The following is a 15,996-nucleotide window of genomic DNA, read 5'->3' as shown; positions in this document are numbered from 1 at the left end:
GTACCATGAACCTGAAGAAACACTCATTAGAACCCGATTGACTCCCTCTTTGACCTTTAGAAATAGATGATGTGAGAAGCAAATTTGTCTTGTAATACCGACCTTTGTGAGTGTGACACGTTCGCTCCTGGTCCGCGGCCCCGGGCTGTGGAACGCTCTCCCACACCATGTACGGTAACACAATCAAATACTTCACAAGTGTTCAGAAAAAGACTTAAGAAATATTTACTTAATAATGACATAAATATCAACTCGCTCACGGTATTCTGATATTGGTTTATATATAGCTTGGTAAACTCTCAGCTTGTCTTTCTTTAAAATGTATATTATCTGATGATACCTGTAATGTATAGAAAAGCCATTTTTTGACTCTGATTCTGATTCTGAATGAATAGAGGAGGAGGAGGAGGAGGAGGAGGAGGAGGAGTTAAACAGATGGAATTTCAGTTATTTTTTTTGTGAAAGGAGGAAGAGGAGGAGGAGAAGAAGAAGAGGAAGAAGGACAAGAAAGAGGAGGTGGAGGAGAAGGGGGAAATAAAGGAAGGTGTTAAGAGGAAAAGATGAACTAATGTTGCGAAGGAATGTAAAGAGAAAGGAAAGAAAGGAGATGGAAAGATTAAAAAAGTAAGAAAAAAAAATAATGAGGGGAAGGACGGAACGGAAGGATGAAGTAGCGAACGAAGGAAATGAAAAAGAGAGAGAGAGAGAGAGAGAGAACAACACTGGTGACCTTGAGAGATGCGGCAGTAAAATGTGTTCCTGTGTGTGTGTGTGTGTGTGTGTGTGTGTGTGTGTGTGTGTGTGTGAGAGCGCAGGTGAGAGTGTGGACAGGATTGACAAGTGTGTTTGAAAGATGAGATTACTGGGGTTGAAGGTGACTTTGTTTCCTTCTCTCTCTCTCTCTCTCTCTCTCTCTCTCTCTCTCTCTCTCTCTCTCTCTCTCTCTCTCTCTCTCTCTCTCTCTCTCTCTCTCTCTCTCTTTTAGTTACTTCATTCATTGTTTTTTTATAATTATTTTCAGTATATTCTTTCCTTTCCCGATCATAATGTATTTTCTCTCCTTTCCTTTCTTCTTCCTTTCATCCTCCTCTCTTCTTGCAAAATCTTATCCCGAAATCTTCCCGTGTCACTGTGTGTGTGTGTGTGCGTGTGTGTGTGTGTGTGTGTGTGTGTGTGTGTGTGTGTGTGTGTGTGTGTGTGTGTGTGTGTGTGTGTTTTGCATGTTTCAAATGTATAAGAAAAATAAATAAAACTGGCGCACGAATCCAAAATCCTATATGCAAAATCCAAAAAAAAAATAATCGGCTGTATTAATTTCGGAACCCAGTATGTTTTATTTTTTATTGTATTTTTAGCATTTTTGTTTCGTAATGTCTTCTCTTACTACCTTAATATAAAGCAATTTGTATGTTAATCATTTTTTAATCGGTATTTTATTTTATTTTATTTTATTTTTTTTGCTGCTTCGTTTTCTATCCCTTGTGTTTATCCACTTTTAATATTATACCCATTTTGGTTGAGAGCGGAAAGAGTGAGGTTAGAAAGAATAGATGTGTGTGTGTGTGTGTGTGTGTGTGTGTGTGTGTGTGTGTGTGTGTGTGTGTGTTTGTGTGTGTGTGTGTGTGTTTGTGTGTGTGTGTGTGTGTGAGAGAGAGAGAGAGAGAGAGAGGGGGGGGGGGGGAGAGTAAATGAGTGAGACGGGAGATGTCAGAGGGAATTGGAAAGGGCAGGGAATGGGGAGAGAGGGAAAGAGGTGAGGAGGGAAATATTTTAAAAGTAGTAGTAGTAATAGTCGAAGTAATATAAGTAGTAGTTGCAGTAGTAGTAGAAGTAGTAGTAGTAGTAGTAGTAGTAGTAGTAATAGTAGTGATGAAGTAAAACAAAGCCAAGGTTATAGTGGTGATGGCGGTGGTGAGGAGGTCGTGGAGGTGACTGAAGTGGCTGAGGGAGTGAGGATGAAGGTGAAGGTAATGATGGCGGTGGTGGTGATGTGGATGATGGTGATGACGACGGAGACCTTGATAGGTATTGGCGTTTGGAAGAGAGTGATGGTGATGTTCGTGCCGGTGGTGGTGATGGTGTTTGTGGTGGTGGTGGTGGTGGTGGTGGTGTCTGGCCCTGAAAGCTTGATAATGTGCAATGAGAACAGCTTCAAGGTTGTCTGATGTATTCCAGGCTGAATTCAGTACTACGTAGTGCAAAAAATTGTCCTGGTTCGCAAGACCGAGGAGTGTGTCTGGGCGAGGCTACGAGACTTGCGCCAGCAGGTTTTGGCAGACGAAGGGGTAGCTCAAGGTGCAGTTTGTGTCGTCGAAGTAACCATTCCATGAGGCGTGGAATTGCAAACAATGCTGGTCTTCATTATCGTTGTCGGGCTGATAGTATGGCCAGAAGGGCGTGCCCATGGCGACGGGCGTGCCGTCCACCCACACCCACGTGCCCTCGTGGTGCTAGTCCGTGGCGCCGAGCCAGTGGGAGATCTTGCCATCTGAGGGGGAGTTTTGAGGAGGATTTTATAGATAAATGAATATATATATATATATATATATATATATATATATATATATATATATATATATATATATATATATATAGATATATATAGAGATATATATATATATATATATATATATATATATATATATATATATATATTTGTGTGTGTGTGTGTGTGTAATGTAGGACATGTACGTGAGGTGTTCATCGTTAATACACACAAGGCCACACGCTGTATGGCCGCGTTAGTGACGACAAACAAAACAGTGGGCGGCGGGAGTCGCCGCGGCGCGGCTGTCAGTCACACGTCTCCAAGATGTGGTTCCACAGCTGTTGCATCAGGTAGCAGTCGTCCACCACCGCCAGGTCCCCCCCGGTCACAAGGGCCTGGCATTCGTTTCGCGCGCCATCCCTGCAGAAGAAGCACATCATTACCTCAGCGCGGCACGTCACCGCTGCCTCAGGCGGGGCGGCGGCTTCCTGCTGTGCCCAACGCAGCACGCGGCCGCTGTTGCCAAGATCGCCACATAACAAAACAGGAAGAGGCCGAGAGCGGCGTTACTCACCAGTCCATTTCGAGATCTTCACTGAAGTAGAAGCAACCGCCTCCCACAGACTCGAAGGGCGACTCGCAGGCTGTGAGAACGGCTCCGTGATTGCTCCGGGGAATGGGTGACAAGGGTTGATATCGGCAAATGCGGCATTATCAGTGTACAAAGATATGACCCGCTTTATAACTATTGATTCATCATAATACGTCTCGGTCATTCCAATTGTGACGGGAATAGTGCGCTTGTGAGGGCTCAGAGTTTGGTTAGAGCGTTAGCATTCCATTGATTCACGGCTGGGAAGGTGAGAGGTTAAAGACCTGATACAAGGCAGCCAGCACTCGTGTATACAGCGTTGACAGGAGTGTGTATGAACCAGTACCGTGTGGCAGTGATCTACCCCCGTCATTAAGTTTACCGACCCTTCTCCCACCTCGTCAGTACCTCTGGCGTCCTTGCTGACGACGTTCCTGACAGTGGTCAGCACCCTGCCCTGCAGGAACACTGTGCAGGTCCATGCCCCGGCGTCCCCCGCGCTGGCCTGCTCCAGCACGATGCCGCACTGGTTGCCGCTGAGGCTGCTCGGCGCTCGGAGCCCCGCGTGGAGCCCTCCTTGCACGTCTTCCACCTGCGCCACACACCTGTGTCAGCAGGGCACACACACACACACACACACACACACACACACACACACACACACACATGACGCACCTGAAAGACGCGGCCGTCCTCCGTCTCCCAGAGGCAGTGGCGGTAGTGGCCACGGACCCCACAGTCGAGGTGCAGCGGAGCCCCGACCTCCAGCGGCACGCCCGGGGAGGCGGGGACGAGGGAGGTGCCTGCGGGAAAGGGAGATGAGCATAGCGGGTGTGCAGGAGATAGCCGTTCGTGGAGGCTGCTCTGCTTCCCCTTACTTACCTGACACTTCGGAAAGCACGGCGGCGGCCACCAAGAGGACGCGGGCAACGCAAGACATGCTGGCAGCTGTAGCCGCCGGGCCGCGCCGCGCCAGCTATATACCACCATCGCCTTTATCAGAAGCTATTGCAATTGCGACGAGATGCACCTGCCTGCTCCCAGACGGCGGCGCTCGCACCGGGGCGGCGAGGAGGCGTCATAGGGGAGACATTCTCTCAGAAACATATTGACCCCTTCACTCCCTTTCTCATCTTGGTGAGGTCCCGATTGCCAGTGAATCGTATGTCGATTCGCCTCATCGCCGCTAGATGACTCGCGCATTGCAACGCCGGAACTTGGCCACCTTTCATTAACCAGCGCCTGCACTCCTATTGTCGGGCACTTGCCGGGTCCTCCAACAAGCACCGGCACTCTTATTGTCGGGCACTTGCTGGGGTCTCCAACAAGCGGCGCCACTCTTATTGGTGGGCACTCGTGGGGGTCGCCAACAAGGGAGAGAGTGGAGGGAGAAAGAGAAGAAGGGGTTAGAGACAGAAGGGTAAAGAAGAAAGATTGGTGATGTTATACAGATTATGAAAGGACTCGGAATCGGAAGAGAGAGGAGATGAGGAGGATGCTGGAGTGAAAGTAAAGGATTTTAGTAGTAGTAGTAGTAGTTGTAGTGGTAGTAGCAGTAGTAGCAGTAGTAGTAGTAGTAGTAGTAGTAGTAGTAGTAGTGGTAGTAGTAGTAGTAGTAGTAGTAGTAGTAGTAGTAGTAGTAGTAGTAGTTGTGGTAGTAGCAGTAGTAGTAGTAGTAGTTGTAGTAGTAGTAGTAGTAGTAGTAGTAGTAGTGGTAGGGAAGTATGTTGAGCTGAATGAGTAAAATAACGCCTAGGTAATAATAGTGATGGTGGGGGTCATGCTGATAGTGATGACGGTGGTGGTGAGGAGGTCGTGAAGGTGACCGAAGTGGCTGATGGAGTGAGTAGTAAAGTGGAGGTGGTGATGGTGGTGGTGGTGATGATCACGATGGTGGTGATGACGGAGACGTTTATAGGTATTGACGTGTAAAACTGAACTGTGGTGATGACCGTGGTGGTGATGGTGGTGGAGGTGGTTGTGGTTGCGGTGGTGGTGGTGGTGGTGGTAGTGGTGATGGTGGTGCTGCTGCTGGTTGCGGTTGTGGTTGTGGTGATGGTGGTTGTCGTGTTTGTGGTGGTTGCGGTGGTGGTGGTGGTGGTGCCTAGGTCAGGGACAGATTGGTTGTGGTGTTGGTGTCATTGAGGTTTTGGAGGTATAATAAGGTGCAGTAAGAACAGCTTCAAGGTTGTTTGATTTATTCAAGGCAAAATTCAATATTAGTGAAGACGATTAGTGTTTACAATTCTCCCTCTGGCTCCCAAAAACGTGAAGTGTGTCTCGGCGAGGCTACGAGACTTGCGTCAGCGGGTCTTGGCAGATGAAGGAGTACACTCGTGTACAGTTTACGTCGTTAAAGTAGCCATTACTTGCGTATAAATGCAAACAGTGTTCATACTCATATGAATTGCTGGGCTCCTTGTATTTCCAGAAGGGCGTGCCCATAGTGACGGCCGTCCCGTCCACCCACACCCACATGCCTTCCTCGTGCTGGTCCGTAGCGCCGATCCAGTGTTCACTCCCGTTATCTGAGTTATGGGGGGAATTTTATAGGTAAATTAATAATACACACACACACACACACACACACACACAGACCCTGCTTCACCATCCTTGCCACCGCCACCTCCTGCCACCCGACGCCCCTCCCTCCACCCGCTTCACCAGACACCACAACATACTCACCCCCTTCAGAGCGCCGCGAACCGACCGTTACAAACATAGCGCAGTGCCCCCGATGGTGCGGATGATAAACAATGCCCAGTGACAGTCAAACCCAAAGGGCCGCTGTGGAGATTAGCACCTCGCCGCCACCCTCTTAGCACCCCTTCACACCACCCTCCCTCTCCCTTATGTCTCTATTTTCAGCTCTCCCAAACCACCCCCCACCCTCTCCCTCCCTCTAGTGTAGCCTATTTACTATTAGTTTATTGTATTTTTAATTTGTATATTTTCAGTCTAACGGCTGCCATACATTAATAAACCTATTATTATTATTATTATTATTATTATTATTATTATTACACACACACACACATACATACAGACCCCCCCATATATATATATATATATATATATATATATATATATATATATATATATATATATATATATATATATATTTATTTATAGTGTAAGTCGTATATGCACATAAGGCCACACGCTGTATCGCCGCGTCAGTGACGACAAACAAAACAGCGGGCGGCGGGAGTCGCCTCGACGCCGCTGTGTCACTCACACGCCGCCAAGATGTGGTTCCACAGCAGGTGCATCAGGTTGCAGTCGTCCACCACCGCTAGGTCCGCCCCGGCCGCCAGGGACTTGCAGAAGGTTCGCGCGCTATCCCTGCAGAAAAAGCAAAACTACCTCAAGGCGCTGCTTCACCAGGGAGGTGCGGAGGCGTCTTGCTGTGCCCTTCCCAGCACGCGGCTCTGTTGCAAAGATCACCACATAGCAGAGCAGGAAGGGGCCGAGAGCGGCGTCACTCACCAGCCCATTGCGAGATTATCACTGAAGTAGAAGCAGCCGCTGCCCACCAGCTCGAAGGGCAAATCGCAGGCTGTGGGAACGACCTTCGTGAGTGCTCCGAGGTATGGGTAGAAAATGCGACATTATCAGTGAACAAAGAAATGACTCCCTTGACTGTGACTATGCATGCATCATTGTACATCTCAGTCATTCCAACATGGAGAAGTAATGGTGCGTGGGTGTGGCTTCTGATCATAGACCCAAACCCTTTATATACACCAGAAAGCGTGCTTAGAGGTTTAGCATTCCATTGATTCACGGCTGGGAAGGTCAGAAAGCAAAAAACAGATACTTGGCAGACAGCACGAGTGTATTCAGCGTTGACAGGAGTGTGCCTGAACCAGTGCCGTGTGGCAGTGACCCACCCCAGTGTTTAAACGTACCGCCCCTTCCCCCACCTCCTCAGTACCTCTGGCGTCCTTGCTGATGACGTTCCTGACGGTGGTCAGCGCCCTGCCCTGCAGGAACACAGTGCAGGTCCATGTCCCGGCGTCCCCCGCGATGGCCTGCTCCAGCACGATGCCGCACTGGTTTTCTCTGAGGCTGCTCGGCACCCGGAGCCCCGCGTGGCGCCCGCTGTGCACGTCCTCCACCTGCGCCACACAGCTGTGTCAGCAGGGCAGTCGCGCGGGCGCGCACGCACACACACACACACACACACACACACACACACACACACACACACACGACGCACCTGGAAGACGCGGCCGTCCTCCGCCTTCCAGAGGCAGTGGCGGTAGTGGCCACGAACCCCACAGTCGAGGTGCAGCGGAGCCCCGACCTCCAGCGGCACGTCCGGGGCGGCGGGGACGAGGGAGGTGCCTGCGGGAGAGGGAGGCGGGCAGGGAGGGTGTGCATAAGGCAGCCGTGCGGGGCCGCCGCCCTCTGGGTCCTTACTCACCTGACGCTGTGGAGAGCGCGGCGGCGGCCACCATGAGGAGGAGGGCAACGCAAGACATGCTAGCAGCTATGGCCGCCGGGCCGCGCCGCGCATGCTTTATACCACCATCGCCATTATCGTCATCGTCAACAGCCACTGCATCTCCGACGATGTGCACCTGCCTGCTCTCACGCGGCGGCGCGCTCAGGGACGGCGAGGACTATTGCTCCCAGGAATATGGTGCCCCCTTCCTTTCCCTACTCAGCTGGGGTCGTTCCTGATAGCCAATGAAGCGTAGGTCATTTCGCCTCTTGGTCGCTTCGTGAATAGCGCGCAGCACTGCTCAGAACTGGAACTTGGACACCTTTCCCTAACAAGCGACGTTCCTTTCATCTGGAGACAATCGTCAGAGCCTCCAACATGCGGCGGCATCCTTTTAGGCGGGGACTTGCCAGGGCGTTTAATCAGCGCCGCCACTCTTATTGGCGAGAGAGAGAGAGAGAGAGAGTAAGAAAGGACTAATGGCTGAGGGAAACGGAAAGCCATTTATATTTTCGTTGTTCAATTCTCTTGTTATATTATTATTTTATTTTTTTGCGGCTTCTTTTTCAATTCCTTGTTTTTATTCGCTTATAATATTCTGTTTCTGTTTTTTCTTAATAATCATAATTCATTACCTTCTTTTATTTTGCATTCCTGTTTTTTTTTCTTTTACAGCAGAGGAGTCAGTTCAAGGGCATAAAAAAAGGAAACAAATGTGAAAAAAAGCTGAATGTGTGTGTGTGTGTGTGTGTGTGTGTGTGTGTGTGTGTGTGTGTGTGTGTGTGTGTGTGTGTGTGTGTGTGTTTCGGAAAATATGGCTTTATCGTGACAGCTAATTTCTCTTCCGTCTCTTTTTTGAAACTTTACCTTTGAAATGTTTAAGTTTGTATAACAATGTGAGGGAGGAGGGAGGGAGGGAGGGAAGAGGGAGAGAGGGGAGGGTGTGGGTGACGGTAGAGTAAAGGATGAAGAGGGGAGATTGTAGAGGGAATTGGAAAGGGCAGAAAATGGGGAGAGAAAGGAAGAGGGGAGAGAGGAGGGGAGAAGAGGTGGGTGCTCTATGGAAGGGAAAGGATTTAAGTAGTAGTAGTAGTAGTAGTAGTAGAAGGGAAGTAAATAAACATGGAGTAAAATAATGCCAAGGTAATAGTGGTGATGATGATAGTGGTGATGGCGGTGGTGAAGAGGTCGTGAAGGTGACTGAAGTGGCTGAGGGAGTGAGGAGGAAGGTGAGGGTGATGATGGCCACTTAACACAACAGGAAAAGGCCGAGAGCGGCGTTACTCATCAGTTCATTTCGAGATTGGCACCGAAGTAAAAGCAGCCGCTGCCCACAGTCTCGAAGGGGGATTCGCAAGCTGTGGAAACGTCCTTCGTGAGTGCTCCGAGGTATGGGTAACAAACGTTGATATCGGTAAATGTGGCATTATCAGTGTACATTTATATGATTATCTTTATAACTATCGATTCATCAACGCACACTCACAGATTCCAGTTGTAAAGGGAATGACGCGCCGGTGTGGGCTCAGAGATTAGACCCAATGCTTGGTTAGAGCGTCTGCACCTCATTGATTCACGGGTAGGAAGGTGATACGGCAAAGGCTTGGCAGCCAGCTCGTGTATATGCAGCGTTGACAGGAGTGTGTCTAAACCCAGTATACCGTGTGGCAGTGACCCACCCCAGTGTTTAAGCTTACTACCCCTTCCCCCACCTCGTCAGTACCTCTGGCGTCCTTGCTGACGACGTTCCTGACGGTGGTCAGGGCGCTGCCCTGCAGGAACACGGTGCAGGTCCATGCCCCGGCGTCTCCCGCGCTGGCCAGCTCCAGCACGATGCCGCACTGGTTGTCGCTGAGATTGCTCGGTGCCCGGAGCCCCACGTGGCGCCCTCCGTGCACGTCCTCCACCTGCGCCACACAGCTGTGTCAGCAGGGCCGGCGCGCCCGTACACACACACACACACACACACACACACACACACACACACACACACACACCGTGAACCCCACAGTCGAGGTGCAGCGGAGCCCCGATTTCCAGCGCCACGTCCGGGGCGGCGGGGTTGAGGGAGGTGCCTGCGGGAGAAGAGGAGGGCGGGCAGTGCGGGCGTGCAGTAGGCAGCTTTGTGGGTCCGCTGCCCTGCTGACCCTTACTCACATGACGCTGCGGAGAGCACGGCGGCGGCCACCGCGGGACCCTGGCAACCCGAGACGTGCTGGCAGCTATGGCCGCACCAAGCACCGCGCTGGGTTTATACCACCATCGCCTTTATCATCATCATCAACAGCCACTGCTTCTGCGTCTATATGCACCTGCCTGCTCCTACGCGGCGGCGAGAACGCGGCTTGGGGACTCTTGTTCTCAGGAAAATGCTGGAAAATGCACTCATCGGGACTTCTAGGCTTCTTGCAGTGACTGCGTCCTCCTTCCACCTCATTCATAAGACCATAAGAACGTAAGGAGTCTGCAAGAGGCCGGTTGGCGTATTCAAGGAAGCTCCTGTATTGTCTAATGTACACCACTAACTTAAACACTGTACTGTCCATTATCTTGTAACACAACTACAGATAGTTATTCGGAACCTTACCGGTAATTTTTAGTTGTCATGTACCACTTTATGTAATCATGCTTAGTAAATAAAAAAAAATAAAAAAAGCCCACCTTACCTCCCTATCTTTCCCTCCCTTCCCTCCGCTCCTCCCTCCCTCCCCTCCGCTCCTCCCTCCCTCCCCTCCGCTCCTCCCTCCCCCCTCTCCCCATCACCCTTCGCTCCTCCTTCCTTCACCCGTCTCCCCATCACCCTCCGCTCCTCCCTCCCTCACCCGTCTCCCCATCACCCTCCGCCCCTCCCTCCCACATCCCTCTCTTCATCATCCTCCCCTCCATCAAGCCTTCTCTTCCTCTCCTTCCCCCGTCCAGGCATTAGCCCGATAGTTAATGTGCGGCCGTAGATATTACCGAGAGAGAGAGAGAGAGAGAGAGAGAGAGAGAGAGAGAGAGAGAGGAGATGGGTGCTGTATGGAAGGGATAAGGATTTTAGTAGTAGTAGTAGTAGTAGTACTAATAGTAGTAGAAGGAAAGTTTATAGACCTGACGGAGTAATAGTGGTAGTGGTGGTGGTGGTGGTGATAGTGATGATGGTGGTGGTGAAGATGTGGAGGTGACTGAAGTGGCTGAGGAAGTGAGGAGGAAGGTGAAAGTGGTGAAGGCGGTGTTAATGATGAGGACGATGGTGATGATGACCGACACGTTGATAGGTATTGCCGTGTGGATGAGAATGGTGGTGATGGGTGTGGTGGTGGTGATGGTGGTGTCTGGGTCAAGGACAAAGTGGTTGTGGTGTTAACACTCAAGTGGTTTCAAAAGTTTAATAAAGTGCAATAAGAACAACTTCAACGTCAAGTGACTGATTCATTACAGACCAATTTAAGTAATAATGCAAAAATTTCTAGCTCTGGTTTGCAAAAAGGTGGAGTGTGTCTCGGCGAGGTTACGAACCTTCCGTCTGCAGGTCTTGGCAGACGAAGTGGTACTCTGCGCCATAGCTTGCGTCGTCAAAGTAGCCACCATATTGTTCAAAGAGCCGCAAATAATGCTGGACGTTATTTTGGTTGTCGGGCTGGCCGTATAGCCAGAATGGCGTGCCCATGGTGACGGCCGTCCCATCCACCCACACCCACGTGCCTTCCTCGTGTTGGTCTGTGGCGCCGAGTAAGTAGTTACCCGCACCATCTGAGGTGGAGTTTTGAGGGTGATTTTATTGAAAAATTGTATGTATGTATGTGTACATATATATATATATATATATATATATATATATATATATATATATATATATATATATATTGTAGGATATGTACGCTAAGTGTATATGTGGTATATGAACACACGCTGTATGGCCGCGTCAGTGACGACAAACAAAAAGTGGGCGGCGGGAGTCGCCGCGCCGCGGCTGTGTCACTTACACGCCATTAAGATGTGGTTCCACAGCAGGTGCATCAGGTTGCAGTCGTCCACCACCGCCAGGTCCGCCCCGGACGACAGGGACTTGCAGAAGGCTCGCGCGTCATTCCTGCAGGAGAAGCACATCAGTACCTCAGCGCGGCACGTCACCGTTGCCCCGGGCGGTCCTTAGTTGCCGCACTGTGCCCACCCCAGCACGCGGCCGCTATTGCCAAGATCGCCACTTAACACAGCAGGAAGAGGCCGAGAGCGGCGTTACTCACCAGTTCATTTCGAGATTGGCAGCGAAGTAGAAACAGCCGCCGCCCACAGACTCGAAAGGCGATATGCAAGCTGTTTAAAAGTTCTTCGTGAGTGTTCCGAGGAATGGGTGACGAACGTTGATATCGGCAATTGTGGCTTTATTACCAGTGTACATTGATATGACTCTGTTTGTAACTTTGAATTCATCAGTGTGTTCCTCAGTGATTCCAGTTGTAAAGGGAATGATGCGCCGGTTCGGGCTTAGAGATTACACTCAGAGCTTGGTTAGAGCGTTAGGACTCCATCGATTCACAGGTGGGAAAGTGAGACGGCAAATACCTGATTCTTGGCAGCCAGCTCGTGTGTATGCAGCGTTGACAGCAGTGTGCCTTAACCCAGTATACCGTGTGGCAGTGACCCACCCCAGTGTTTAAGCTTACTGCCCTTTCCCCCACCTCGTCAGTACCTCTCGTTTCCTTGGTGACGACGTTCCTAACGGTGGTCAGGGCGCTGCCCTGCAGGAACACGGTGCAGGTCCATGCCCCGGCGTCCCCCGCGCTGGCCTGCTCCAGCACGATGCTGCACTGGTTGTCGCTGAGATTGCTCGGCGCCCGGAGCCCCGCGTGGCGCCCTCCGTGCACGTCCTCCACCTGCGCCACACAGCTGTGTCAGCAGTTAAGGCACACACACACACACACACACACACACACACACACACACACACACACTAAGGGGACGCACCTGAAAGACGCGGCCGTCCTCCGTCTCCCAGAGGCAGTGGCGGTAGTGGCCACGGACTCCACAGTCGAGGTGCAGCGGAGCCCCGACCTCCAGCGGCACGTCCGGGACAGCGGGGGCGAGGGAGGTGCCTGCGGGAGAGGGAGGCGGACAGGGCGGTAGTGCAGTAGGCAGCTTTGCTGGGCCGTTGCCCTGCTGACCCTTACTCACCTGACGATGCCGAGAGTGCGGCGGCGGCCACCGTGAGGACGCGGCCAACGCGAAACATGCTTCAACTATGGTCCCCGAGCCGCGCCGCGCCGGGGTTTTATCACCATCGCCTTTGTTATCATCATCAACAGCTACTGCTTCTGCGACGATATGCACCTGCCTGCTCTCATGCGGCGGCGCGCCAGAGGGGCGGCGAAGACGCGGCTTTTGGACTCTTGTTCTCAGGAAAATGCTGCCCCCTGCCTTTCCCTACTCAGCTGGATGCGGTCCCGATAGCCAATAAAGCTTAGCTCATTTCGCCTCTTCTCCTCTACGTGAGTCGCGCGCAGCAGAGCTCAGAGCTGGAACTTGGACACCTCTCCCTCACAAGCGCAGTCCCTTCCATTGGTAGGCACTCGCCGGGGCCTCCAACAAGCAGCGGCACTCTTATTGTCGGGCACTCGCCTGGGTCTCCAACAAGCGCCGACGTTGGAGACCACTGACGTCGTCAGGGCCTCCAACCACCGCCGGCACCCTTATTGGCGGACACTCGTCAGGGCCATCACCATTGCATCGTCTTCCTATCACAAAAGGTACCAGAGCCTTCAAACTAATGCTAATTATGAACTTTACATTTCTGCCCGAAATCGTGCCAAATCTATTCTCCGACTAACTAAAAATTCTTTCATTAATAGAAAATGCCAAAACCTTGCTTTCTCTAACTCTTCCCGTGACTTCTGGCATCTAGCCAAAAATATCTCCTCCAACTTCACTTCTTCATCTTTCCCTCCACTCCTCAGTCCTGACGGCAACATTGCCGTCTCATCTATCTCTAAGGCTGAACTCTTCTCTCAAACTTTTTCTAAAAACTCACCTCTGGACGATTCTGGGCATATTCCTCCTACTCATCCCCCCTCTGACTCCTTTATGCCTGTTATAAAGATTCTTCAAAATGATGTTTTCTATGCCCTCTCTGGCCTCAATCCTCAGAAGGCTTATGGACCTGATGGAGTGCCTCCTATTGTTCTTAAAAACTGTGCCTCCGTGCTGTCACCCTGCCTGGTCAAACTCTTTCGCCTCCGCCTGTCAACATCTACCTTTCCTTCTTGCTGGAAGTATGCCTTCATACAGCATGTGCCTAAGAAGGGTGACCGCTCCAATCCCTCAAACTACCGTCCTATAACTTTACTTTCTTGTCTGTCTAAAGCTTTTGAATCAATCCTTAACCTGAAGATTCGAAAGCACCTTTCCACTTCTGACCTTCTATCTGATCGCCAGTATGGGTTCCGCAAGGGCCGTTCTACTGGTGATCTCCTAGCCTTCTTAACTGACTCTTGGTCATCCTCTCTTAGCCGTTTCGGTGAAACTTTTGCTATTGCGCTGGACATATCAAAAGCTTTTGATAGGGTCTGGCACAAATCTTTGCTTTCCAAACTACCCTCCTACGGTTTCTATCCTTCTCTCTGTACCTTTATCTCCAGTCTCCTTTCTGACCGTTCTATTTCTGCCGTGGTAGACGGTCACTGTTCTTCCCCTAAATCTATTAACAGTGGTGTCCCACAGGGTTCTGTCCTATCTCCCACTCTTTTTCTGTTGTTCATTGATGATCTTCTTTCCAAAACGAACTGTCCTATCCATTCCTACGCCGATGATTCCACTCTGCATTACTCAACTTCTTTTAATAGAAGACCCACCCTACAGGAACTTAACGACTCAAGGCTGGAGGCTGCAGAACGCTTAGCCTCAGACCTTACTATTATTTCCGATTGGGGCAAGAAGAACCTGGTGTCCTTCAACGCTTCAAAAACACAGTGTCTCCACCTATCCACTCGACACAATCTTCCAAACAACTCTCCCCTATTCTTTGACAACACCCAGCTATCACCTTCCTCAACACTAAACATCCTCGGTCTATCCTTAACTCAAAATCTCAACTGGAAACTTCATATCTCATCTCTTACTAAATCAGCTTCCTCGAGGCTGGGCGTTCTGTACCGTCTCCGCCAGTTCTGCTCCCCTGCACAGTTACTGTCCATATACAGGGGCCTTGTCCGCCCTCGTATGGAGTATGCATCTCATGTGTGGGGGGGCTCCACTCACACAGCTCTTCTGGACAGAGTGGAGGCTAAGGCTCTTCGTCTCATCAGCTCTCCTCCTCATACTGATAGTCTTCTACCTCTTAAATTCCGCCGCAATGTTGCCTCTCTTTCTATCTTCTATCGATATTTCCACGCTGACTGCTCTTCTGAACTTGCTAACTGCATGCCTCCCCCCCTCCCGCGGCCCCGCTGCACTCGACTTTCTACTCATGCTCATCCCTATACTGTCCAAATCCCTTATGCAAGAGTTAACCAGCATCTTCACTCTTTCATCCCTCACGCTGGTAAACTCTGGAACAATCTTCCTTTATCTGTATTTCCTCCTGCCTACGACTTGAACTCTTTCAAGAGGAGGGTATCAGGACACCTCTCCTCCCGTATTTGATCTTGCTTTCGGCCACCTCTTTTGTTTCTTTTTTAGGAGCAGCGAGTAGCGGGCTTTTTTTTTATTATTGTTTTCTTTTTTTGTGTGCCCTTGAGCTGCCTCCTTTGTTGTAAAAAAAAAAAATTATCATCATCATCATCATTATCATTGTTTTTGAGTGTGTGTGTGTGTGTGTGTGTATGTGTGTGTGTTTGTGTGTGTGTGTTTGTGTGTGTGCGTGTTTGTGTGTATGTGTGTGTGTGTGTGTGTGTGTGTTCTCATTTCTCCTCCTCCCATGATGCTTCTGTTGAATTTATCCTCCTCCTCCTCCTCCTGCAATATGAGGGAGGAGGAAAAGAGATTTATTCAGTATATACGAGAGAGGAGGAAGGGTGGAGGTAATGGTGGTGGTGGTGGTGCCCCAGATGCAAGGCTGAAAAGGGTGATAGTTGGAGTTGAGAAAATAAATGGTGGTGTTGTAATAGTGGTGTTGAGGTGTTGTTGGTGTTGGGAATAGTGGCAGTGAAGATGTGGAGGTACGCATGGCCCTGGTGTTCATCTCCGTCACACAGTGGTGGTGGATACATTAGGAGCACTGGAGTTGATAGTGGAGGTTAACGTGGTGGTGGTGGTGGTGGTGATGTTGTTGCTAGGAGTATTATTGGTGATAAGAAATAAGAGGAGGGACTGGTGAGTGTGTGTGTGTGTGTGTGTGTGTGTGTGTGTGTGTGTGAGAGAGAGAGAGAGACTTTTTCTGTTGTCTTTATTTTAGTCTGCCTTGTAACTTGTCCCAAAGAAAAAAAAATGGAGGCAAAAGACTGAAAGAAAACGGAGGCTAAGGCTTAAAGAGAACAAAGAAAAGGAGGAAAA

At 50.3% G+C, this 15,996-nt stretch overlaps 1 protein-coding gene and 1 pseudogene across 1 annotated transcript; both read right to left on the bottom strand.

The window, feature by feature from the left end:
- Positions 1–2,150: 2,150 nt before the first annotated feature.
- LOC127008471 (uncharacterized) lies at positions 2,151–7,964 on the bottom strand (annotated as a pseudogene).
- Positions 7,965–10,884: 2,920 nt separating this feature from the next.
- Positions 10,885–13,029, bottom strand: LOC127008410 (alpha-N-acetylgalactosamine-specific lectin-like). Its single transcript, XM_050880538.1, has 6 exons — positions 12,685–13,029; positions 12,478–12,605; positions 12,203–12,386; positions 11,757–11,826; positions 11,496–11,602; positions 10,885–11,262 (listed from the first exon to the last, which is right to left on the bottom strand). The coding sequence occupies exons 1-6, from the start codon at positions 12,740–12,742 to the stop codon at positions 11,021–11,023; spliced, it is 789 nt and encodes a 262-aa protein (XP_050736495.1). The 5' UTR covers positions 12,743–13,029; the 3' UTR covers positions 10,885–11,020.
- Positions 13,030–15,996: the final 2,967 nt, after the last annotated feature.

The sequence above is a fragment of the Eriocheir sinensis genome, chromosome 37, assembly GCF_024679095.1.
Source record: "Eriocheir sinensis breed Jianghai 21 chromosome 37, ASM2467909v1, whole genome shotgun sequence".
Classification (NCBI taxonomy): Eukaryota; Metazoa; Arthropoda; class Malacostraca; order Decapoda; family Varunidae; genus Eriocheir; species Eriocheir sinensis.
The sequence above is the reverse complement of the archived record's forward strand: the minus strand, read 5'-3'. Positions and strand labels throughout refer to the sequence as shown.

What these genes read in the sequence shown, in the direction of transcription:
- LOC127008410 (XM_050880538.1), bottom strand. Translation starts at nt 12,742, where the DNA reads ATGTTTCGCGTTGGCCGCGTCCTCACGGTGGCCGCCGCCGCACTCTCG. An exon ending in CGTCACCAAGGAAACGAGAG is followed by an intron (nt 11,827 to 12,202) that starts GTACTGACGAGG and finishes ACTTTTAAACAG; the next exon opens with CTTGCATATCGCCTTTCGAG. An exon ending in GCCAATCTCGAAATGAACTG is followed by an intron (nt 11,603 to 11,756) that starts GTGAGTAACGCC and finishes CTTCTCCTGCAG; the next exon opens with GAATGACGCGCGAGCCTTCT.